Genomic DNA, 27,513 nt, shown 5'->3' with positions numbered 1-27,513 from the left:
CATGTCAATATATGGAATATTTATGCCAAGTAATTTCATCGATGACAGAGTTATGGATCGGACAGGAAACAGACCATCTTAATCTTTAACCTTTAAGTGTGACCTTGACCTTAGAGCTAGTGGTATGAATCTTGCACATAACACGTTGTCTCATTATGGGGAACATTTCTGCTAAGTAATTACAAAAACATTATAAGGAACATTTGTGCCAAGTAGTTTTAATATCCCTTGATGAATTGCAGAGTTATTGACCGGACAAGAAACAAACCCTGTTAACCTTTGACTTCTTAGTGTGACCTTGAGCTTGGAGCTAGGGATCTAGGTCTTGCGCAAGACACGTCTTCTCATTATGGGAAACATTTATGCTAAGTAATTTCAAAATCCCTTAATGGATGGCAGAGTTACAGCCCGGACAATAATTTACATGGATGCACGGACGCACGAACGGGCGCACCGACGGACGGACAGTGCGATTTTAATATGCCCACCTTCGGGGCATAAAAACAAGAATAGTTATGAGAAAAACTATGAAGCAAATAACAAGTTATTTACCTGAATAAACTCCGTAGCTACAAGCTTTTTTATATAGATCTACACTTCATTCAGAATAACAACTTACGTCAAATAACTGAATATATAGTAAATTCAGGTAACCGCAGTTCTGTTAAGTCACGCAGATATGAACACATGTCCAGAAATGAGACCATGTAATGAAGGGTATTGACCCTTGATTATTAAGCCAAATAGTTTAAATTTGATTGTTTCCCTTTATACCATCTTAGCGCGTGTATCGATTTTTGTTAATCTCTTTTATCTTGATAATCTTGATGACGTTACACTGGTTTTGTTAATTAGGGGTATATAAAACTTTTTACACACGCGAAGTTTAAACCTTGCCCGAGGCTATTTGCAGTACACATAACATTGTTATTTCTTCAAATGATAATCTTTTTTTAGGTTTCAAAATTGAGAGTCGGGAAGCATGTTATTCTCATTACTGAGCGTAACTTTTAAATAATATGTATTTAATCTTTTGATTATATCTTTAAAGGGCAAAAACATAAATAATTATGTGAATCATAAATTTAAAGTTAATGAATTAAAAACAAATAATTTTAATTTGAATATTTTTATTCAAACATGTAATTTAAAATAACATCTTTATTTAATCTGACATTAAACACGGTATTAGATCGGCACACATGTCTATCTGATATACATAACATTGTAATTTCTTCAAATTGGTGATTTTAAATGATAATCGGGTATTTTTTTACAAAATTGAGAGCCGGGAAGCATGTTATTCCCATTACTCAGCGTAACTTTTAAATATGTATTAAATGTTTTGATTATATGTTTTAGGGCAAAAATATATGTGCATTTCGAGTCTCCTTGAAAAAAAAGTGACTTTTCGATTTAAAAAGTTCGGAGTAGAAATATTATGGATCCGTGGCCTATAAATGCATCTTACTTTACAATAATGTAAATTTGGATTTTGAACGGTAATATAAATTGTCAAAATTTATAACTTAATATCCAAAATTTTTATTTTAACTTAAAAGTTGTTATTATGGTTGTAGCAGTCGGTGTGTTTAAAATCGTAGTATTTGTCCCTAGCCGCGTGGCATGTCAAACAAACACACTCAATCCAATTAGTTACCATAAGGAGAGATCGCCGTGACGTCACGCCTTAACATCTGTTTATCTGGTGGTGGGCAAAAACAATGTTTTTACATCGTTTGTTTATGGGATCGGTATGTTAAATTGTTAATAACTTTTTCGCTCATTTATGGATTTTCAAAATTTAAAAAGTTTTGAAATAGTTTCAATTTTCATATTTTCGTATTCAAATATCTTTTTTAAATGAATAACCATTTTAAATGACATATAATTTTAATAGCGGCGTAGTGATGTTCAAAACTTTTAGAAAAACACTGTAAGTTAAGCGTTCGTATTTAATCCGTTTTATTTCGAAATAATTATTAAAGTAATTAATAAATTGCCTGTTTTATAAGCTTTCCATTGACCAAAAAATATTGAAATAATTTGTGTTTTAAGAAAGTTTAGGCCGTTAGAAAAATTTCACTTTTTTACAAAAAAAACATGGACGTTAATAAAATTATGTGAATACAAACACCCGGCCCCATGGGCCTATATGTCACCTACAAAAGATACGTATTGAACAGAATGTACAAACATGATAAATACACATTTAACAATAAATATCAGATCAAATATAATGGTATATACATTCATCAAAAGCGAAACTTACAGAGATATATGTAGAGTATACTGCATGTAATATATACTGTTAAGCACCAAGCTCGACTATACAAGAGGTCCAGAACTGCGGTAGTATTAATGCAATATCACGACGATTTAATAGGCATTGTCATTAAAGCACTTAATGTGCTAAAAGTAAGAGAGAATAAGTTTATCAAAAACTTGGAAATGGAAATACCAAATGAAATATTAAATACAAACATGATACACATAATTATAAACTGTGTAATATAAAAGGCTTCTTTTTACCTGGATTCTTGCATATGATAACACATAGGCCAGCTTCTATTGTGACAATAGTTATGGTATGATTATGATACATTTTATGATAACATTGATCATCATGGAGCAGGTTACCAAATATTTCACGACGGAGTATATTATATTTAACACAATGTAACATAAAATGAATTTCAGATTCAACATTATCAGAGTTACACAGAGGACAGGTTCTGTCATTTACGGACTCATTTACATATCTGCCCGTTTCAATTTGAAGCAGCAAGATACCGCAACGGAACTGTGCCATTGTTGAACGTTCATTTTTACTTAAGTTTAGCAGAATATAACGCTCTTTTTTTAAACTCATTTGTAAACAGTTTGTAAGTTCTTAGCTTCGGTGAAGTTTGTACCGTATTATTCCAAATAGTTCCGTAATGTTCGTGTAATTTTATTTTGGCGAGCCGTAAATCAACAAAGGATTTAATTTGAAAACAAACCCCGAGGTCAAGCGTGTTCATGATTGATTTCATATCACTGCTCCAGTTATTGTGGCCAAGTCTATAGTCTGTTTCAAATATTTTACATGTAATTCTGTTGTTATCAAGTGATATGACTCTGTTCCAATATCGCAACATATTCAACCAGCGCCTATATCGACATGGTAGTCACCGGAAATAGCTGCAACTGTGTAACGAAACGGTGTACTCTCATGAAGTAACGAATTACTCGGTTTTTATCAGTGTCTTGAATATGTTTGAATCCCCATACACTCGAGCACTAATCTAAAATCGGAACAACACAATTGTAATAGAGCTTATCATAAGAGTTAAATCCAAAATCTTTATATCCATGTCTCTTATTGATAATTCCACCGAGAGCTCTAAGACTTCCTGCGCCTTTACAACGATTGATTTAAAGGTACCCTTGTCAGTGAAAATAACTCCAAGATAGAAACGAGTTCTAACAGATTGTCACCAACATGGAATCTGAATTCTGTTTTAGATGCCCGACCTTTGCGGAAGTGCATACACTTTGATTTGTTAGTATTTATTAACACGCGCCATTTTTTGCACCACTGATGGAGGGTATCTAACATTCGTTGTAACTTTGTCTCGTTGTCAACAACCAGAACGATATCATCCGCGTAGACGAGAAGAGAGACGTTTGTGTTTCCTACAGTAATCCCAAGATCAAGGTCATTAATTTCTTGAACGAGGTCAATAATAAATGTTGCAAAGATAGTTGGAGACAAAGTATTTCCTTGAGCTTGCAATCAAACCAGTTGGTTAACTTTCCGTTGACCTTTACGGCTGCCACAGTGTGCTCATACATTGCTTTAATATTTTGATATATTTTACCGTCTATTCCAATGGATAACAATTCATATAACATCATATCTCTGTCCACAAAGTCAAATGCTTTTCTTAGATCGATGTATGCCGCAAACACATTATCATTGTTTCGAACAATACTATTTAAAGCATAAACATAATCTTCACACGACCGATCCTTGCGAAAGCCGTTCTGCTCGTCAGCAAGTATGTCGTTTCAATTAAGAAATGCTGTGAGTCTTTTGTTGATAGAAGCACTATAGACTTTACTTATACATGATAAAAGACTTATTCCGCGGTAATTTAGTGGCATTCGACGGTCTGAGTTACTGTCCTTTAATATTGGATATATTACTGCCATTCTCCATTCAGATAACGTTAGTATCAAATATAAGCTAAACAGGTTATGCAGTACAGCGATTACGGGAGCATATTTCAGCATCATATATGGTTAGTTGTCAATAACACATTCTGATTTCGACTTTTTTGCCATGACAACACTTGCAATTTCCTCGATAGTTATATTTCTATTAAGTGTGTTATCAGATTTATATAGGGGGTCCGATATATTCATTTCTAGTATGTGCTTGCGTATCTTAGCTTGGCGATAATAATCGCTGTCAAATTCTTCGCTACTTTCCCCATTGTACAAGTTTTCAAAATCGCGTCGCCATTTTTTATAAACAGTATCTTTATCATTCACGACACCTCCGGAATCATCAAGCACTTCCTCGGGAATAAATGACTCTTTACGGGGACCAAGTCTTTTATCTTGTTCCAGAAATCGTTCGGGTCTGAGGTAGACGTAATTTCAATATCGATTGCTATTGTCCGTCTGTAATCGTGTTCACACTGATAGAGTCGCTTATCGAACACGGCCCTCGCCTCGAGATATCTCATTCGCCGTGCTGTGCGTTCTGATCTTAGACCATCGCAAGAGATAAATTCATTTTCAGAGATTCACATTTCATTCCATAATCTATTCAATTCTTCGTTCCAGTAAGGCTTATTATGTTTGCGACGTTTATTTGTACGACTCGTTGCTCTATACTGGGGTAATGTATTGTGCATTTCATGTTTAAAGATAAATCTGGTCAATTTCATCTTGAGTTTCTCTGTTGCAGTCTATTAAAGAAATTATTTCAAGGATAGCGTTTCTGAACATTTCACTTTCCATAAAATTACAGGGAATATGATCCAGTTTATATTTCGGTTCACTGGCAGTGACTTCAGAGTTACCTGTGAATGACGGACTCTCCAATCCTTCAACGGTCAATCGTCCAAGCAATACAGAATGATCGGGCAATCTTCATCTCTGACCTAAATACTCATAGATATCATTCGTGTCAACTATAGTCTGTATCGGAATTACAATTTCGCCAATAAGCCAGCAAATATCCTTAGATTTCTGGGTATGCGTTGCTTCACTCAAGTAAGATGACTGATTGCACGGAGGCCTGACGTCAGTCTTTCAGTGCTATTTCAAGGCTAAACTACATTTATCTAACAAAAATCAAGTAGTATATTTTAAGGTTTAAACTGAACCGAGTGAAAAGAATTAGAAAGAAAACAACTGTTTTATCCAGAACATAGGCATTTGGCACATTTGTTTGGTCAATAATGATGCTATATATAATTAAAAAAACAATTGTCAGTTTATGACCCAAAATTAAATCCAGCACCCATTTACTATATATTGATTAAATAGCATCAGTATTGACCAAACAAACATGCCGAATGCCTATGATCCAGAATATCAGCGATGCCCAAAGTACGAACACAATATCTTTCCGCTTATCTTTTCTAAATATGCTATTATATCAGAGTTCGTAGGCTGTGGTTTACTTTTTTCTCCACTGGTGGCCATATTGGGTCTCTGAGAGTAGGTGGGGTATATTCTGTCTGAGAATTAGATTCTTTTTTCTAAGACACCAGTAAGATTTGGGACACAACTTTTATCATTGCTATCATGATCACAAAGTACCTGATTCGTTTGGCTCAAAATGTCACTAACATTTACATCTTCAGGGGTTACAGTAAATCTTCCCGCCTTATTCTCGCACTCATTGTTCATGCTATCGTCACTTTTCTTCCTTTTACCGTCTCTATTTCTATTTCCTTTCCCCATTAAATCAAATTTTCATATTCCACACGTATTATCCTAGGTCACAGTTCTTTTATACACTAATTTAGTCCATTTTCCACGTTAAACTTTATTTGCTAATTTTTTTTTATTTTTACCAGAGCAGAAAAAATATTGACCATTACAACATGTCACGTAATCACACCCCATATACTATATATTGATTAAATAGCATCATTATTGACCAAAAAATGTGCCGAATGCCTATGGTCCAGAATATCAGCGACGCCCAAAGTACGAACACAGTATCTTTCCACTCACACCAACTGATAGTATTGTGATTAAATCATCGAATAAAAAAGGTAAGTTACCTCCATGTATCCGTCTGTAAATCCGAGAATGGCCTATGTTGCTGTGTATAGCAAGCCGATTGTCCAATAATTACGTGAACCCTGGTTCATGTTCGAAAAACTAGGATTAACGATCGATAAACTAGGTTTTTCGAACGTAAAACTAGGTTTTTCAAATACTAACCTATATTTTCGAGCGAAAACATAAGATACCGGGCGTAAACCATAGTTTACGCTCGTGAACCCAGGTTTACGTTCGATAAACTAGGTTTCTCGATTGAGCTATGAATTTCGGTCGTTATCCTATGTTTACGACCGTAAACTTGGGTTTACGAACGTGAACCTACGTTTACGAGCGTGAACTATGGTCTACGACGTTATCCTATGTTTTCGCTCCAAAAAATAGGTTAGTATTTGATAAACCTGGTTTTACGTTTGAAAAACCTGGTTTATCGAACGTAAACCTAAGTTCACGCTCGTAAACCCAAGTTCACGTTCGTAAACATAGGTTTACGCTCGAAAATATAGGTTCAAGTCCGTAAACTATGGTTCACGGTCGTAAACATAGGTTCACGTCCGTAAACATAGGTTCATGGCCGTAAACCCATGTTCACGCCCGAAATTCATTGTTGATTCTATAATCCTAATAAATTGACCATAAACTATGGTTTACGTTTGATAAACTAGGTTTCTCGACTGAACTATGAGTTTCGGTCGTTATCCTATGTTTACGATCGTTATCCTATGTTTACGCTCGTAAACCCCGGTTCACGCTCGTAAACCATAGTTTACGAACGTGAACCCATGTTTACGACCGTGAACTGGGGTTTACAATCGTTAACCTACATTTACGAGCGTGAACTATGGTTCACGGCGTTATCCTATGTTTTCGCTCGAAAATATAGGCTAGTATTCGAAAAACCTAGTTTATCGATCGTTAATCCTAGTTTTTCGACCGTGAACTAGGGTTTACGTAATTATTGGACAATTGGCTTGCCATATAATTACAAATCGATAAACACGGTTTTACGAAGGTAAACTGTAGTTCACGGCCGTAAACCTAGGTTCACGCTCGTAAATATAGGTTCACGACCGTAAACATAGGTTTACGGCCGAAATTGTTAGTTGGTTTCATAATCCTAGTATATCAATCGTAAACCATGGTTTACGTTCGATAAACTAGGTTTCTCGATTAAACTATAAATTTCGGTCGTTATCCTATGTTTACGACCGTAAACATAGGTTCATGGCCGTAAACCCATGGTTACGCCCGAAATTCATTGTTGATCCATTAATCCTAATATATCGACCGTAAACCATGGTTTACGTTTGATAAACTAGGTTTCTCGATTGAACTATGAGTTTCGGTCGTTATCCTATGTTTACGATCGTTATCCTATGTTTACGCTCGTAAACCCCGGTTAACGCTCGTAAACCATAGTTTACGAACGTGAACCTATGTTTACGACCGTGAACTGGGGTTTAAAATCGTGAACTTACGTTTACGAGCGTGAACTATGGTTCACGGCATTATCCTATGTTTTCGCTCGAAAATATAAGTTAGTATTCGAAAAACCTAGTTTTACGTTCGAAAAACCTAGTTTATCGATCGTTAATCCTAGTTTTTCGACCGTGAACTAGGGTTCACGTAAATATTGGACAATTGGCTTGCCATAGCTGTGGTAATCGATATTTCTATGCTATTCTACATTCACACGTTTCCAAGATTTCCTATACCTGTTTTTTATATTGATAATATAGGATTCGGCTGCAGGCGAGGTAAAATAAACATATGCCACGTGTATACATTTAGTCATCTTGTCGTCTCGTGCATAAAATAAACTTGTGTTTTAATTAAAGGCGCACATGTTGATTTAGAAAATACTTTACAATATTAGCAACAAATGAGGAAATTGATTCGTTTCTGTTAAATATCTCACTAAATACCTCGTATGACATTGACAATAATAATTTCATAGCAAAATTTGAAAAAAATAAACAAAAACAAAAAAAAGCACATGAAAATATTATTTTGATTAGCAAACCATTAAACAACAAACAAAAGTGAATGTTAAACAATTTCAATTAATTTATTTCGTACTGAAAATAAACAGCGCTAAAGAATTGGGTCAGGATCATGCTTTGTCAGGAGATTTTACTATAAGGTCACATATCCTTATTTGCATGGTACCTTTTGCTCAGTTTCTTTGAAAACGTAATTTTATATCGAAGCAGTACCTTTAAATTTATGTGGGTTTTTTTCTTATGCTACATTTCTATTCAAACATTTGGAATGTCTTTTGTGGTCAAATTATTACTAAAATAGTTGAATATATATATTTTTATCGATACTTACGTTACAGCAATGTAGACTGCATGTATAAAATGTGAAATATTTTACTACAGCTATTTGTTTTTTTATATTTCATTTTGATTGGTTTCAAATTAGGTTTAAGTTTTAAAAGTTTGTTCATGGCTTTTCTTTCTAGCTGCTCATGGCTCGTAACAATTACTGTATATTCTAAATATCTTAAATATGTTAGTCATTTTACAATAAACTCTCTACATACATCTTGCTAACTCCTTAAAGTCTTCCGCCGATTCTTGAAGTTTCTGATATTTTGGATGACATATAATAAATTTGAAAGTTTCTTGCTGTTTAATGCTGATGACACAGACATTTTTCGCAAAGCTCACACAAGACTGTAGAAAGCTTATGGGAGTTACAAGTTAATGAAGATAGAGCAAATATTGATACTTTTAAAAATTGATTCCAGACTTTAACTGCAATGACAAATAAACAGAGTTTGGTTAGAATTTTCGTATTTCTGTAAGTTACAATGGATTATTTAAAACTAAAAAAAGACTTGTAACCAGACAAGAGTGTTTTCAGTCATTCAAAAATCTCGTAAACTCAGTCTTCCTAGTTCTGTAAAATTAAATTAATTGCAATGACTGCACAAATTATGCAATATGCCAGTGAAGTCTATCTCACGAATATAGGACAATCCAAGTATTTATTTTCAACACAAAACTGTATGATATACTATAGCATCTTGAAGAGAAACTTAACGACGTATTATATTAATGGATGTTAAAGATGATAAAATATATAATTATTATTATGTACTAAGATGATACTAATTGATCTTTGCATCTATGAGAGTCATTAAGTAAGTACTGCAGCTACCTATTATATCTAAAGAATAATCTTTAGTATTATACTGAAGGATGTGTCTCAACAAAGTATAGGAGCAAGTAGGCAAACATCGGGAAAACAGTATTACATCAGAATTATTTCTGTGTAACGCATACACAAGGTTAGACTGGCATCAGTCGAGTCATTAAATGTAGAGCACTTGGCCATAAAATCAATCCACTTTGATAGCACTTTCTGAAAAAATATTATAATATCTCTTACCTCTGACTCTAACATAAGCCACGGTAAAAGGGGGCCACAGAAAGAGGAAAAGAGGATTGTTAATTGGCATGTTGACATTTTTTTTTTTAAAAAAAGAATGCGAAATGTTTAATCTCAACATACTGTGTAAGTCTAACACTAGGTCTAAGGTCGCGATATTCTAATATCGAGTAAGCTGCTAGAATTTACCAAATTTTGATCAATGGTAACGGAAATGTTGAATATTATTGTTGGCTTAAAATAAATTAAGCATCCTATTATCGAAAATTATGCGCATATTTTTTTTCGTTGCTGAGCAATGCAGTCGTGTTTGAAAAAGAACTTCTTCATTTCCGGTGACAATTCATCATCCAGCATAAAGAGAGGATAACTGCATGGACATAAAAAAGCACCTATCCACTTTTTGCGCTGAGTTGACGAATTATTTCTCAGATGTTGCTATGTACCAGCAAGCGTTCACGATTAACCTATAAGAAACAGTTTTACGATTTATTGTATAAAGTAATCCTGTCTATTTTGTAGTTAAAATACAGTGACATGCATTAACTGAGCCATAAATGGAGACAGTATTCTATGCAGTGAGCTCCCCTTACAGTGAAGAGACTTCTCTCAACGCAAACACTTTTATCAAGATACTGATAAATCGTTTTTTTTTTCCATTATACTCAATTTGTTATAAGCATTGACTGAATTTTGAAAGATGACTACTTGCCAACATTTCAAGTAAAATGTCTTTTATGTATCCTTTTCATTTGTGCTACAGAACATTTTTCTTACTTAGCTTTAAGTAGAAATGTTAGCATCTGTGATTAGCTTGGTATCAGATCACAAAATATTTCAGCTCTGACGGTCTTTTTGAAACAAGCGGAATGATAAGAGATCCATGTCATGATAACTGACAACTTACAATTAGGTCAGAACGAGGAGTAAATTCAGAAGGCCAAATGTTTCCGAACAAACAAATATGACAGACGATGCAACACCTAAATATACCGATAGCTCAATATCACTCACATTTTGTTCCTGTGAGCTAAACAAGTGACTGTTACTTTCTTACATCTAAAACCAAAATATTACCAACGTCATTTACAAGGTTATGACGGCACATTGTTTACGTTAGAAAAAAGAATATTTCTGATAGATTTCTCAAACATTGTATTGTGGCGGGTGAAAAGTTTATATTATGAACATCTGTGTGTTTTTAAATACGTTTTTGATAAGAGTTTCTTAAACGGTTTTAAAACCTCGTATACTTCTACGTATGAGTGTAGATCCCTCCCAGATAAATTATTATTTTGATAACCTCACTACTTCTGAAAATGCATGAACACATACAACCCGCCTTAATTACGTAAATCCTACATCATTGTTGAAGTATGGCAAATTAGACTGTAGATTATTTCATTCTGTTCCTGCATGCACATTACCATATGTTAAAAGTAATTTCATAAAGAAAAACTCTGCACTCAAGGAAGAAGTCTGCAAATTGCGTATTCTCTGTATACGTTTTCGGCGTTTTCCGGCTGTTTCGGAAAGATACTGGCAATCTGAGCTACCTTTAGTCCGAAAAATGCCGAAATGCCTAACAGGAATACGTAATCACACGGATATTGCCGAGTGTCATTACGGGTTCATTACCTTAGGACAATAACCACATGATAGAGTTATAAGAAAACGGCTACAAGGTGCTGATAGCTGCAACATTACAGCAAAACTTGGTGTCATGGGTACGACGGAGCGAAGTGTATTCGCGTTGCATGATCTGCTTACACAGATCATATGTATTGAAATATCATTTCAAGAAATTGTTAAATACAGCTTATTTTCCTAATCAATGATCTGAAGGGTTTATCATACCATTGTATAATAAAGGTGATCAATGTCTCCCAGAAATTACTGGGGAATAACACTTTTAAGCACATTTGGAAAACTGTTCACCAGGGTACTAAACAAAAGACTAAACAAATGGGCTGAATACTATCAAGTGTATGTAGAAGCACAGGCGGGTTTTAGAGTAAACATGGGAACAGTTGATAATATCTTTATCTTATACGGGTCAATCAATCATGTGCAAAATGAAAATAAAAAAGTTATAGTCTGATTTGTAGATTTTGCAAAAGTGTTTGATTATGTGGTTAGAGAAAACATATGTTGAAATTGATTAAACTAGGAGTAAGAGGAAAATGTTTGAACGTATTAAGATCCATGTACACAAATGAAAAATCAAAACTAAAGATACAAAATTCACTAAGTGAAAGTTTCATATGCACGCTAGGAGTACGTCAAAGAGATTGTATTTCCCCTTTTCTATTTTCGATTTATTTAAATGATGTAGAGGAAACTTTCATGTTAAAAGAGTTCAAAGGACTAAGTATAGGGATGTTTACATTTTTTATTCTGTTATATGCAGATGACATAATACTGTTTTCTGAAACTGTTAACGAATTACAAAAAGGCTTACAAATTCTTAAAGACTACTGTGATAAATGGAAGCTCATTGTCAATGCAAGAAAAACTAAAGTCATGATTTTTCAAAAAGGAGGCAGTATAGAAAGAGGCTTAACAATATTATATGATGGCACGGAAAAAAATTCGAAAATTATTACATCGGCCCATGTAGCTGACAGCTAGTATAAAGTATGAAAATCAGTATGTCAGCATTACAGATATAATTACTATGATCGACAATTTGTGGAGGCCAAACAGTTTATTTTCCAAAGTTATATAAACACGGACGTTTTATGAACATTTATTGCACATTTTATCGTAAACTAGTTAAGTGTCGTAAAGTAGGATATGATGGTCTGTATATTTGAATACGAATGTCGAAAATAGTAAACCTTATCGTCATATTTAAGGATAACGCACCTATGATGATGTTAATTTATACCACTAATGTTTTTCATATATTTATGTTATGTTTGCATTTATTTACATTTTGTAAACTCATAGGCATATTGCCTTTTGTTTGAATAAAATTAAAATCTAAAGTTGTTTTCGTTTTGCATTTTACCATGGTATGTGTTATCTTTTCTTTTGTGTTTATCAGTTTCTCTGTTATTAGAATATTACTTCGATATGTATTATAAGCACCTCTTGGTTCTCCTCTTTAAACCATTGTATATAGAGACTATTAGGTTACTGTCTTATAAATTTACATTTATTAAGTGAGTCGAAGAAAATATAAAAGTTGAGGCTTTATCCTACCTTCTGATTTAAAATCATTGTTTTTCTTAAAATGTACCACAAACTAGGTATGTGTCTGTCTTTTATTTAAAATTTAATACGCCCACCAAATTACACAACACATACTGCATTGAAATACTTTAAATAGCTCTTTAAAATCCCTTATAAAAGAGGAAAAACAAAGGCTGGCCTTGTGTTTTGTATCCGACCTATTTGTACTGCTGAACATGAATGACTAATTTAAATTTGCAGCCAAGTGAAGTTTTATCCGAAGTTCAGTTGTAAGTCGGGAATCCATTCTCACCAAGTAAACGTTAGACGTGATTTAAATGTAAACAAGTCATAACGTCGCTTATCAGGAAAATAGACAACCGTTCCCTCGATGATTTCATTTAGTAACAGTCCATTTCAGATGCAATATTCCTTGATTTAAGTGCAGAAAGCTAAAATCAAGAATGAACGCTATAGTCTAAATAGATGAGTTATTTTCCGTTTCTCTGAGCGTTGCCGTTATAAAAAAATGTGTGGTAATTGCAAATACGGTAGGCATACGCTTTACATTAGTGACATTGTCTCACGTACCTAATAAATAAAATCTGTAAAAAGATCCTTTGGAAGCAAAGAATGTAACCAAGAAGAATAATAGCAGACTCGGTTTGACCGAGTCTGTTCATGAGAGGTAATAAAATGTGCAACACCTCGCACGCCCTCCTAGAACAGCTTCAGCGGAACTCTATTACGCATATGCGCGTTTATAAAAATAATTACATAAATATGTATTTTAGCTATTATTCTCAAAAACAAGATGGCGTCGTTTTGAAAAAAAAAATAAAAAAAGAAGTCCGGCAAAAGTTTATTTAGTCACTGACCTAATAAAGCAAAATTTATTCTACCCCTAGATTTTGCCCTTTATTTCGCATGAAGGTAGGATAAAAGAAACATCTAAACAATATGTACAGCAGACATAAAACGTGAATATACACCGAATAGTTTCTAAAATGTATACATTGTTCTTTCAATATTCAGTTTTAAAAAGGAGGTATTATTGATTACTATGTTAAAAATAATAAATATTTCTTGTCAGTAAATATCCAGTTCTTTGCTGCGAGCACTAAATTGTTATGTAAAGGATATTTCTGACTAAGTTCGAACTCTTACAGTCTTTGTGTGGTCAAACTGTACGAATAATTAAAAGGGTATAAAGTCGTGCACGGAACATTCACTATCTACTTAAAATCACACATGCAGGTAAAGTAGGGACCAAGTTCACTGTAGATATTACATAAACAAGAGCTGTCTCTATTGGTGACAAATGCCCCCGAAGCATGCCCAAGAATGCTACAGTTGTCTGCGCAAAAAATCACACATCATTTCCTGACCTTGACCTTGATCCAGTAGACCCGAGTCATAAGCGTGACACACCTTCTCAATATGGTTAACATTTGTGACAAATTATTTTCAAATCCTTTGATAAATGGCAGAGTTATTGACCAGACAATAAACACCTTTGATTTCTAACTGTGACCTTCACCTTAGAGCTAGGGGTCTGGATCGTCTCATTGTGGAGAACATTTATGCCAAGTAATTTCAAAATCCCTTCATCAATGGCAGAGTTATGGACCGGACACAAAACAGACCCTGTTAACATTTTTCTTCTAAGTGTGACCTTGACCTTGGAGCTAGGGGTCTGGGTCTTATGCATGACACGTCGTCTCATTATGGTAAACATTTATGCCAAGTTATTTCAAAATTCCTTCATGGAGGGCGGAGTTATGGACCGGACACGAAACAGACCCTGTTAACATTTGACCACTAAGTGTGACCTTGACCTTGGAGCTAGGGGTCTGGGTCTTACGCATGACACGTCGACTTATTATGGTAAACATTTATGCCAAGTTATTTCAAAATTCCTTCATGGATGGCGGAGTTATGGACCGGACACGAAACAGACCCTGTTAACATTTGACCACTAAGTGTGACCTTGACCTTGGAGCTAGGGATCTGGGTCTTGCGCATGACAGGTCGTCTCATTATGGTAAACATTTATGCCAAGTTATTTCAAAATCCCTTCATGTATGGCAGAGTTACAGCCCGGACCTTCGGGGGCATAAAAATCTTTTAATATTTTCCAATATCTTAAAAAAGCAAGAAATACATTTTTCGATTCAATAGTTTATTGAAATTTCAATAAAAATTAACCTATCTAATCATATCCTTTTTTTCAAGTTACTACCTCAATACAAACTGAAACATTCGATTTTTTTTAAAGCAAGATAAATTTACTTGTTTGTCGCTGCCGTATTTAAAGACAAATTTTATTTAATATTCGACCTTACCGTAGTAAATTTTGATATCTTCACATTCAGTTTGATAAAAAAAAACATGTTATTAAAACTACAACAATCATGAAGACGGAAACAAATGTGTATAATTATATTCAAATACTATAAAATGTCAAAATTTGCGCATACAATTCAAGAAAGAAAACACCTTGCTATACTGTGAAATGTATTGTTATTCTTTTGGGTTCGTGGTGTCTAATGTTCTTTTATAGCACTGGTTTTCTTCAGCTGGTGGTAAGTGGTGTTAGGGGTGTTTAATTTTCCTTTTTTTCCTCGTGAACAGACCAAGTCTGCTCTTAATTGTTTGCTTTCTATGCTTCCAAAGTGTCTTTTAATATATTGTTTGGCAATCATAACAGTAGTTCTTAACTTGAACTTCAGAAAAACTTCAACTTTGAAGTATTTGGTACTGGAAAGAATGCATAAAAGATACAGCACCTTCATTGACTGCAGGATGGTGTGATATATATCCATCTGTACGCTTATATCCAGCTGAATCACAAGTTTCATTTATGTAATGAAGTCACTTAATATCATAAAACTCTGCTGAAATGATATTGTCACATTCCTTTAAAAAATGAATGCGCAATTAACAAGGCATCGTTCCGACAGTATATCCTTGCTGTTTTTTTTTTAGGAAATAAATGTGACGAAGGAGAAATTTGCAAATGCAAATGATATTTCTATTGGCTCTAAACTGTCTGGCTTGTGATTTTACTTATAATGTATTCCTGATTACGAACAAATATTTCAGCTTCCTCAGAATATTCTCTTCAATGGTTGTCTTAAACCAACAACTATTTATATACATTTATAAACATTAACACTTGCATATAAAACAATCTTCTGTGCAATAACATAATGTTATATATACATATATACAAAACCTAATTTTAAAACTAGACATGCAACACTACATTTGCAATTACTCACTTCACTATGGAATCGTACCGGGGATGAAAACATAAATAGATGCTACAGAAAATTTCAAACGGCTGTATCCTTCATACAATTTTGCTCAAAATGTAGTTCAACAATTCCACAACCAGATTGTTCTTGTTGTAAGCGTTCAAGTATCTGAACACAATCATATTCTCTCATACTCACACAACCCAACAGAAGAGCCAAAAATTGTGAGTGTCTTCATTCTGATATATCAGGAGTGTAAATTATTTATCTATTGTTTGATGGCGTAATTTGTGATGATCCTAGGCGGCGGCAATTTCACGATGTATGTATGTAGCACACCATAACGTTAACGGTCTCCATTCTGATATAACAGGTGTGCAACTAGACTGTTCTTATATTTGGCATGAACCTAGGTGATGCATTAACACATTTAGATTGTTCACAGAAAAAAAAACTTGAATAATAAATATATTAAGGCGTGTGTCAAATAATGTCAAGCGCATGAATATGCAGTTATGCAATACACAACTAAGGCATGGGACCGAAAAGAGATGGAATGAAGTGATATCAAATAGCTTTTCTGACATGTTGTACCTCATTGCTTGGTGGGGCTTTTATGCATTCTTGGCAATATAACTGTCCAATATAACGTTCCAATTTGTCAGCTCGAACGTTGGTTATTTAGATTTGAACATTTTGTAAAAATATTTAAACAACTGATGTTTCTATTAATATAACAACACAAGAAGCAACATAATCATCGAGGACAGAAAAATGTTAAGCAAAGGTTTGCCGCTTCCGGAAGTGACGCATTTGGTATCGGCGCCATGTTTAGAAAAGAAGGCGTGGTTTTGTGGACCACATTTGCTGTAGCTGAACGTGACTGTAATCATATCTTTCAAGAGAGTTGCCATCTCGTCCGTGCATTTTCCAGCAACAACGTAATCCACACAGTCGATGAATTTTGAGGTAGCACTGAAAAGAAAGAGGATAGAGTTAATTAGTTATATTACATCTGGCACAAGTACGAAGGAAATTTGAAAGAGTGTTTGGTTAGTTCCTACACTTCTTCCATACAGCTACCAGTTACGTATTACATAAAAAAGACTATACATTAGTTTAGGGGAAAAAAGCACTCTCAAACGTACCAGTATCATAAGAAATTATATATACATAAGTCATTTACGGAAGAATTAGCAACAATTGCCATTTTTCCCCCAAAAAAATAGCCTTACATTTTTCTTATTTTAATCAGTCTAGTTACAATAACGATCGTATTAGGAAAATTGGATTCATACAGTAAAAGCATCATCCTGACATTCTTTATATACCTGGCTTTCCAGGTTTCAGAAAACTCATTGAGGAAACAACATTCTCTATACTGTGATGCTCTGATTGCAGGTTATACATGTATATGGAATGCTACATAAGAGCATACGATACAACTATTGATTTCTCAACAGGCTTACATCTTAAAAAGAAATATTGTTTGAAATGTTCTTTAAAAGAAAATATCAGAAAACGAGGTTTATGAACAACTGGAAGCGTGTATTCTGAGCCAATTTCTTTTTGTAAATTCAAGTATAAAATATCAACCGGCATTTCAACCTTGATCAGACTGAATGTCAACGTTCCCGTTTTATTGTCACATGACGGTTATGCTTGTAAATGATTACGTTGTATGACGTCAGATTTTAGAAAAGAATAATTGATTATGGCAGCGTTACTTCATGGTTGGCAAATACTATACATTTATTAAATGGCAATGTCACGTGTTTAGTTGTTAGTGGCACGAGTGAACCTATATCCGCACGAGGGAAGCCCAAAAGCCAATACTGGTTGAGAAGGGCAAAAACCCCTCTAAGGCACGTCATTGCCGTTTAATGATCTATTTGCTTTTAAGCGGCAATTTTGCACCCCTTCACAAATTAGCATGGCAAACGACTTGCTTATTAGCAGTTATTTTTACACTTTCAACAGGACTCTGCCCTGTACACAGTTAATCTACCACTCCCACGATATGTGTTGAAATTTGTTAAAAAAAGAGATTCTTCCGAGTTTCACATATTTATCTAAAACCAATGATGGAATTTCCTTAGTCCACAAACTTATAAGTGTGGTAGATTTCTTTCTTGCCGTTTCATTTACTATTATTTCCATGTTTTATCCCAAACATCAATATACTAGTTAGTGACCGGTGTGAGACAAGCGATGTGACACACCGGTACTTTATTCGGAATTATCCTGTTTCATAGGTGAGAATTTATACTTAAGTATGCAATAAATTGGACAGATAATATATAATAGGATTGACTGTACCTGCACATAGCTTGTCTATATCCCGTGTAATTTTGATGCTGTAAAAAGACATCTGCTTCTGAACGGGATTTGTTAAATTCTGTAGAACACGTCGTGTTTCGGATACTGCATTCTGTCACTGCAGTTTTGAGCTCTGAATGTTTCATGTAAGACAAAGATTAATATACGTTTGTGTGTGTTCGGGTTTAACGTCTTTTTCAACATGCTTTCAGTCATATAAACGACGGTGTCTACTTGTAGCAGTGAGCACAATGTCCAACGTTATAGTGCTGACTCACTGGAATATCACGCAGTAGACTCTTGACATTATACTGACAAGGGGCTGACCAGTCATAGCACTATCAACTCAATACTGAGCGCCAAGTGAGGAAGCTACTAGTAACATGTTTACGTCTTTGGTATGGCGCAGCCAGGGACCGAACTCACGACCTCCCGCACTCAAAGCGGGCGCTCAACCACTAGGCTACCGAGGCGGTGAACATACTTTTGTACAGTTGGTTACAATATTGACATGTGTTGAAAAGATTTGATATTTAAAGATTACTTTCAGTTGTAAATAATTGTTAATGAAACGAAATACAAACTGCATCAAAGACCATTTGTGTTGTTTGTAAAATATGTAGTAAAGATATTGACTGCATCAAAATCGGATATTATATGGAAGGAATTTATCTCAACAAAAATGTTATTTGTGATGAGTTTTGATATCTTATAGACCGCGCTTGCTGTCTTGATACTGTAAGAGACATGTCCCCCTTAACGACATTCACCTACACTGCAATGATTGAAAGTCTTCCAATTCTAAATATGCTCATCACATTACAAAAACAATGATAAAAACATAGTAAGGACTGATATTAGATATAAAATTTCCAAAACAAACCTTCCTTATTATTACATGCGGCTCTGTTTTCCACCTTCACGGCAACTTGGTCAAAATCAAAGTATCTTTCCTGCTTGTCACAGTCGCTTACAGCATCTTCGTAGCATTTTATGTTACATTCTAGACTGCAATGTAAAATGTGTAACAGTTAATAAATTAGGCTAAATATCATTCTGTAATGATTCGTCTGCATATTGCAGTTAATGTGCACGTGAGTTTGTATTCCAATTGCCCTATAATAATCAAAATTATTCTTAGGCCAAATTCTGTGACTTTACAAGTCTTGAATCAGTAATGCAGTTTTAGGTTCAGATACAGGCAAACCGTTACTTAACACCACCTTCGACTAAAAGACACTTTTGTAAAACCTACTATTAAAGACCACTATCTAATCTTCCCGTTTAACAATAAATAGTGTAGATTAACCTGTACTGGGAAACCACGTGACAACAGAGACCACAGTGACTATGTTTCATTTACCCAGGACGGTCCTAACACGTTTGACTGTGCATTAATCCATTAGTATCATATCATTTCAACCATGTGTTTTCATAAATAGACCTTTCTAACGTAAACGTAATTACGAAACGGAATACTGAATCCGTAAAATTTTAGGCTAATTTGTGGTCTATGGGAGACAATTTCAGCCAATAGTAATACAATAGTGTCTCCCTTAGACCATTATTTGCAAATAACATTTACGGATTCAGTGATCCGTTTCCGATTTACGTTTACGTTAGAAATGTCTACTAGCAGGTACCTTACTTTGTTTAATGTGTAGCCATTACCGAGTATAATTCATGATTACCTATTGCAGAATTCGTCAATATTTGGTGACAAACGCTGGTCAACAAGGGTGTGAAGCGAAAACGTCGTGCATCGTGACACCCTAGACCCTAAGCTTGATATGAAACATTTGCTGTCCTGCAATATAGACATACAACTGTTTGTAAACATGTATTTACAATGTATATAATGGAGTCTATTTGTTGTCTGATACAGTTTTTGGTCATGATGTTTCACTAATGATATATATTTTTCAAGCTCCTTATAAAGAAACTACCAGCTTTGGCAAAATTCAAATGTAAAGAATACATCATTCTCTAAGCCAAGGTAAAATGGCTGTATGCGCCACAATGTGTAAGGAATTTCGTACGCTATGAACCATTCATATTCAACGCACACATTCACCACCTGTTTTTGAACAATATAACAATATAATTATGTCATTTTTATCATTTTTAGATCAAGCTTCCAGTCAATAAATTTAAAGCATAGTGTTTTCTTACCAATTTAGGATTTGCACATTTCGCATCGCCGCCGTGTTTTGTGTATAAATGTTTGATGTCCTTGTTGTCACAAAAAGAAAGTGAGCTGCTAGTCTTTGCAATGTCTAAGAAGATTCTCGCGCTAGACTCTGAACAGTTTGCTGTGGGGAATACACGAAGGCAGTCTCGTGCAACAGCAGTAGTGCTGTAAACAGTAACGGCATAAAAATATAAAAATGGAATGTATCAATGTTGCTGTTGAATGGTAAATATTAATTAAGTATAATCCCTTCTTAGAGTTATGAATAGCAAGTGTTTTGCAAGAGCAGAAGTGCTGTTATCTGAATATATAACAGTCTTATGTGTCTAGTACGTCTAATGTGTTATTAGATAAATTGTATATATGACAACGAATGCTTATAAACATTTTAAATACAAATGGACATGATTACAACATAATTTGACAGGTCTGCAGTCTATTGTTTGCCCAGTGCATGTACATGTACAAACAGCGCATTTTACCTACAATTACTCGAATGTAATACATGTAATTTACATTTATATATTCTTTCGACGGTGTGTTGAAATGATATCTCCGTAACGGAAATTTTACTACGCGGCGCTCTCAACTAATGAAATTGATGTGTCTCAGCAAGGTTTATAATATGACTTTTGAATTATCCCTGTGTGTAGATAATGATATTTATCCATTATATATGTTTGATTATGTCATAAAGAAACCGGTCCATTGTAACATTTTCTGAGTAAATATGATTTTGTAAGATAAACTGTACATACAATATGTTATATCATACAGATACAAATATTAATGTAGTTTTACTTTCTTTATCTTATTATTTTTTCAGTAAGTACAGACTGTAATACCCGCATACTAAACACTGAAAGAAAAACAGGCGGCGTAGTCTACAAAAGAACATACTTGCACAATAGCTCCTTGTATTCATCATATTTGCCGTTGTTGTAGAGGTTAAAAAGACCGTACAAGAAGCTTTTAGAGAGATCATCGGGAGAACATAAAGTATCGTTGACTACGCAACGTGACTCGCTTTTGCTTTGCTCTGTCGCAACTGAAATGGTTTACAGTAAAAAATAAGAGACAGCAGTGTAATATTTATAAATATTCAAGTGAATCGATAAAATATTTACTGAAATACACGAATTGTCGTAATTCAAAAATGTAAGGTTCCTGTACGAACGGCAAGCAGATATCAGTTGTGTTGCGAAAACCAGTTTTACAAAAATGGTTGTGTTGCATCTTTTACATGGTACATTTATAAAGCTGAAATACAATGCTTAGTCTAGTCTAAAATAATATATTTGTACGACTATTCACTCTTCCATTTCACAATTACACTTGTACAAAATTATGTAATATGCTGATCGTCTTACCCTTCCATTCTTCCATACCCAGTCCTGATTTCAAAACGACCTTTAAGCGTTTAACATAAACTGTGATGTGTATAATCGAAAAACGATTAGGAGGACTTTACGAAGCACACTATTAAACGGTTAGAGAGCTTGTCATGAGCTGTACAAAATGCCTGTATTCGAAATTTCAATCGATTACAAGTGATAGTGAAATTCTCCATAAATAAATAAATAAATTTCTTGCATGTAACATCTGAGCACGCGATTCTGAAGTACATCTTCCATTTTTCAGGGTCATACTCTAGCATCTTATCAAGAAATTGGTCACTTTTTGTACAGTCACCAACTGCGTCGATTTTGCACTGGATAAGGCAGTCAATACTGAAAGAAAACAATGAAAACGGCTACTAATGTATCGTTTAGTCCGCTAAATTTCAAAAATGGGCTGGTCCATCAGTCAATCTGGGCAATGCCATTTATCATTGAAAGGGGTGTTTACTGAAAATTTACTGAATGAATAGCGAACAGTGAAGACCATTTCTGCGCACGTCTATGCAGGCTGATATTGGTCTATACTGGCCGCAAAGGCAGAATCATACGCCACCAGCAGACTAAAGGTTACAATAGTTATATCGATATAATTATCATTAATTTTGATAAATATTTGTTAGTAATTTTAATTCCTATTTGTGTTTCTATAAAAAATAATTAAGCTTTAAAAAATAATATATGTATTAAACAATTAATGGAATGAATATTAAAAAAAAATGACGGATTAAAAAGCATTTATAGAGTATACTACGCTGACCTTCGATACTTCTTAAAACATCGTTTTTAAATTGGACAAATTATGATTTATACTTGCTGCACATCTCCTCGATACCAATGTTGTTCCCATCGCTTAGTTGGTATGCCCGTTCACATAGTTTCCAAGCCAGCTCTACCTCCTTCCTGTAACAGAAAACGTCGTCACCAGCTCTAGAATGGACCACACACAAGGCTGCAAACAAAGTACAATATGCTCCATATTTTAAGATATATTCATAAACCCCTCTAATCCGAATGGTCATATGATCAAAGAAAATGTCCGGTTTACAAGACTATCAGGTTACGTGTTTTGCCTTTACAACATTCTAAAAAGTTGAAACGTATTTCATAAAACAATGAAGCTTTATTTCAGTTCCTATGAAAAAAAAAAAACAGAAATTTATATGGGTCTTAACGCTCAATTGACATACGCAATGCCGTCTTTTTAGATAATAGCACATTACTGGATGTTACGCTAAGACGTATTCTTACCTACATTTATAAAAGCTGCCATTAATTGACAATTCTGTCTTTTCAGAAATATATGATTTTAATAGTATGCCATGATTCTAGATCAATAAAACAGTATGAAGAAATAGAAAACATAACTGTAAACATAATCATATTAACCTCCCTTTAGTTATGTTCAATTTGGATATAAAATAAATGTTCGTGTTAATAAAAACACCCGGGCATTTCGTACCTAAATGGGAACAGTAAAGTGCGATTTATTCAAGTACTGAATATTCGTACACAATCAGAAATAAGGTTTTATCAGTCATATTAATTTTGAAACTTTTTTAGGATACTATCATCAAAAGTATACCAGACGCAAATTTCATATTTGAAAACCTGAACAAATACTACAACATAAAAATATCAAGTTTTGTGTATCAACAGCACTATGCATTAGGTTGAAAATAGTACATGCTATATACATGTATGACTCAACAAGGTATAAATGTGTATGACCACTAAAAACTGGAAGATTTTTAAACAGTCGACAGTCACGTTTGATAATGAAATAGCTGTACATACACATTTAAGTAAAGTTAAAAAGATATTTGATGAGGATTTTCTGCATTCGAAATAAATATCTAAATATGAAATAATTCATTATATATCATAATATATAAAAATATGCTAAAAAGTACTTACCAACGAAAATAAGTCCCGAAAGGCGCAACATATCTGAAACACAAAATTTGTCAAATTATTAGTTTTTGCGATGTCTTTTTTCCAATTTGCATCCTTCCTTAATAACTAATAAAGCATCAGATTAGTTTTGTTTCTGAAATTATTAAATTTGACATGTTTCACTTGTATCAAATAAAAAGAACTATAAAATGGGTAAAAAACTATAATAACTATAGAAGAGAACGTAATAGAAAAACAAATAGCTATTATTGTGTCGGCATGACTAACAAAATCTCTCCTTTTTTAGAACAAACAAATAATTTATAACTTGTGTTAACTTTAATAAACGTGCCAATTTCTGCCTAGTGTTCTTTGGACGGTTAGTCCATGCTGTACCAATGTTTTTTTTCTTAAAGAAAAAAAAGAAGACTTACTTAAGTCCTTTAGTTATAAATAACGAATTTGATTGTAAAGTAGATGCTTTCACCTACATATAACATATTAGTAATAAGTTGTGATAATATTAGTTTACACTTCAACGAATAGAAACTATTTCATTTTATGTACTCATTGTTGTTCTATCCGTGTACAATGACAGACTGTTGGGGATGTTATGATTTAATGGTAATAACATACATTACGCACTGAATGATTAATCTGTTTATTTCTTGTTTCAGTCCCTAAGGTTCTTAACCCGAATTTTTCTGTGTGTTCATTATAAACATAATATCGTGTGTCAAGTAGTTATGACAAAACAAACATGCGCATTGCGTGATATAAAATACTATATAAGAAAACTATGTCAATTACGAAAGCAATGAAAAAGAAAAGAGAAATTAACAGAAATGTCAAGAAAATCTTGAGAAACAAACAAAAATTATCATTTAAGAGATTTGCATGGTATTGTTCATATTATAAAAAAATGTTGCTGCTCGCTCATGTTCTGTTTTCTTGTGTTTGGCAATGACGTTCGATTTAATTTGACTTAACAACTGTGACAACATAATAGATATTAAAAAACTACGTTCAAAATGGGTTCATCTTTACATATATTACTGCATTTTAAACTTATTGCATACGAGCAGTGAAGTTTGCAATAGAACACAATTTATTATGCAGTAATTTTAGGCGTATAAATAAATCGAAGTTACGGATACCCTAAAATTTTGTATAACAAAATTTCACCACTCCTTTTGTAATGAAATCAACTATATCGTCAAGTTTTATATTTTCTCATATAATTTTCAATTTTAAGAGAACGGTTTGTCTCGTAAACAATCCAGGATAAAATCTTTATTACGGATGGTGTTGGTAGGGGTCGTGGGCGGGGTTATACGTTCTCTTAATATGGCTTTTCCAGTTTGATTCATTTGACATTATTAAATATATAGCAATGAGTAAACAAGTACAGGATGAAGATAATGTGTTGGCAGCAAACAGAAAGCATTTACGACTGAAGGAAAGAAGTCTCAAAGGAAAAGGGGAAAGAATATTCAAACAGGAAATCGGATTGCAAAACATTTCTTGATTCTAGCAGTTTAATTCAAACTATTTTTTGAAGAATTAATATCCTGGATATAATGCTCCTGTGTTCAAATGTCAGAGTCAACACTTGTCAAGTTTTAAAATGCTGGCTGCTCATTTTGTTTAGCTATATTTGGTTTAAATTTATCTAGTTGTTCAGGAATATGAGTCATTTGAAATATAATCAATATTATACAGTTGACATCCAGCCCATGCTCCTAAGAGTGCCAAAGCCTTCAGTTTTGCATAATTATATTACTTACGAATAATAAACTAAACCAGCATAAGCAGACACTCCATATAATGGTTCGAGAAAAGAAATTATTTAATGCAAAGTTTACGCCTCAGAGATCATGTCTCTTGCATTATGGCACTCATTGCAAAATTTGAATTAGGACTGACGTGTAAAGCTATATTTGTTCGAATTATATTGAAGTCATTTTAAAGTACATATGAGCCGCGCCATGAGAAAATCGACGTAGTGGCTTTGCGACCAGCATGGATCCAGACCAGCCTGCGCATCCGCGCAGTCTGGTGAGGATCCATGCTGTTCGCTTTCAAAGCCTATTGCAGTTAGAGAAACAGTTAGCGAACAGCATGGATCCTGACCAGACTGGCCGCAAAGCCAATATGTTGGTTTTCTCATGGCGCGGCTCATATGTAATAAAGTCCTTAAAAGTTTGTCATGTAGTTCAGCGGACGGTTTAAATGAAAATGTTAATCAACGTACACATGGTCGTGTAAGCTCAACCAGCAGTCTGGTCAGGATCCATCCTGTTCGCTAACGGTTTCTCTAATTACAATAGGCTTTGAAAGCGAACAGCATGGATCCTCACCAGACTGCGCGGATGCGCAGGCTGGTCTGGATCCATGCTGGTCGCAAACGCACTATGTTGGTTTTCTCATGGCGCGGCTCATATAACAATTCTTTGTGTATTTACAATCGAGCGCTTTGGAAAAATTAGTGAGACAATTTATTTGTTATTTGTATTTTTTATTAATAATGTCAAGAACTTAGTAACTTAATTGCTAGCGTTATTAAACATATATTTATATTTAGGTGATTGGTAAATGTGTTTTAATTTGCGAATCATCTTTGTTTTATGAAGTGTATAAACAAGAAAACTTTAAAGTATCACCTAAACGTATTCATTCGCAATAACTGCCTTATCAAAAATGATTTTGTACCACGTTTACAAAACGAAGCCATGTATAAATAGGTACTTTCTGGTCTAAGTCATGTTATTGGCAGTTTAATACTGTCATTCATATTCCACAGTATGAATTAAACAAAAATATAAACTTTTAATTTCTGCCGTTTAAAATATAAAAGTATATCTTATAGATAAGTTAAAAAGCCTTACTTGAGCTATATATTTCCTCTCATAAACTCTTCGTAAGATTTACGTTATGTAAATATCGGAAATGGATAGTAATATGAAACATACAAAGTTTGGATAATTATTCGAAATTTAAAACCTCTTCATCCAGTTTTACACCATTTAATGAAAGGCCTCCACGGCCGAGTGGTTAAGGTCGCTGACTTCAAATCATTTGCTCTTTATTTATGTGGTTAAGAACTTCGCTTTGGGTAGTTTATTCTACATATGTGAGGAAGCCAGGTGCCCGCCCGTGAATAATGCCAAGGGGTTGCACCTGGAGTTTTCCTCCACCATGAAGAGCTGGAACGTTGCCAAATGACCTAGAATTCTGTTGGTGTGAAAATAAACACAACAAAAATGTATCGTTTAACGTGCATGTACAATTTACCTCTATCCACTCCCCTATTTATTACATTTTAAAGTCACGCGTTATTACATCTTAAAGCCACAAATTAACCGATTTTGATTTGATATGACTGCGTATACAAACCTGCATGTTTCATCGCAAGTCGTCATATTTTATATATAAACTCAAAACAAAATTAGGTAAAACAAAATAACACTTTGTCTCGTTAACCAGGATGTAATCTTTACTAATTTTTCATATGATTGACAGATACGTTATTCATCAAATATACTGGAAGAAAGAAGTGAGTTAATAAAAATCAAAGCAATAA

At 34.0% G+C, this 27,513-nt stretch overlaps 1 protein-coding gene across 3 annotated transcripts; it reads right to left on the bottom strand.

Moving 5' to 3' along the window:
- Window positions 1-15,032: 15,032 nt before the first annotated feature.
- LOC123564902 (uncharacterized) lies at window positions 15,033-26,960 on the bottom strand. 3 transcript variants are annotated; one of them, XM_053537541.1, is made up of 10 exons: window positions 26,819-26,960; window positions 23,952-23,984; window positions 22,848-22,986; window positions 22,231-22,367; window positions 21,538-21,685; window positions 20,619-20,802; window positions 20,138-20,253; window positions 19,330-19,454; window positions 18,447-18,579; window positions 15,033-17,102 (listed from the first exon to the last, which is right to left on the bottom strand). In XM_053537541.1, exons 2-10 carry the CDS (start codon window positions 23,980-23,982, stop codon window positions 16,856-16,858), a joined length of 1,260 nt encoding a protein of 419 aa, XP_053393516.1. In that variant the 5' UTR covers window positions 23,983-23,984; window positions 26,819-26,960; the 3' UTR covers window positions 15,033-16,855. The 3 variants fall into 3 exon arrangements, with proteins under 3 accessions (XP_053393516.1, XP_053393517.1, XP_053393518.1); XM_053537542.1 differs by lacking the exon at window positions 26,819-26,960 and adding an exon at window positions 24,365-24,479; XM_053537543.1 differs by lacking the exon at window positions 23,952-23,984 and having other exon boundaries at window positions 26,819-26,948.
- Window positions 26,961-27,513: the final 553 nt, after the last annotated feature.

Source organism: Mercenaria mercenaria, chromosome 2 (assembly GCF_021730395.1).
Source record: "Mercenaria mercenaria strain notata chromosome 2, MADL_Memer_1, whole genome shotgun sequence".
Classification (NCBI taxonomy): domain Eukaryota; kingdom Metazoa; phylum Mollusca; class Bivalvia; order Venerida; family Veneridae; genus Mercenaria; species Mercenaria mercenaria.
Note: the sequence above shows the minus strand (reverse complement) of the source record. Positions and strands in the feature narration are given on the sequence as shown.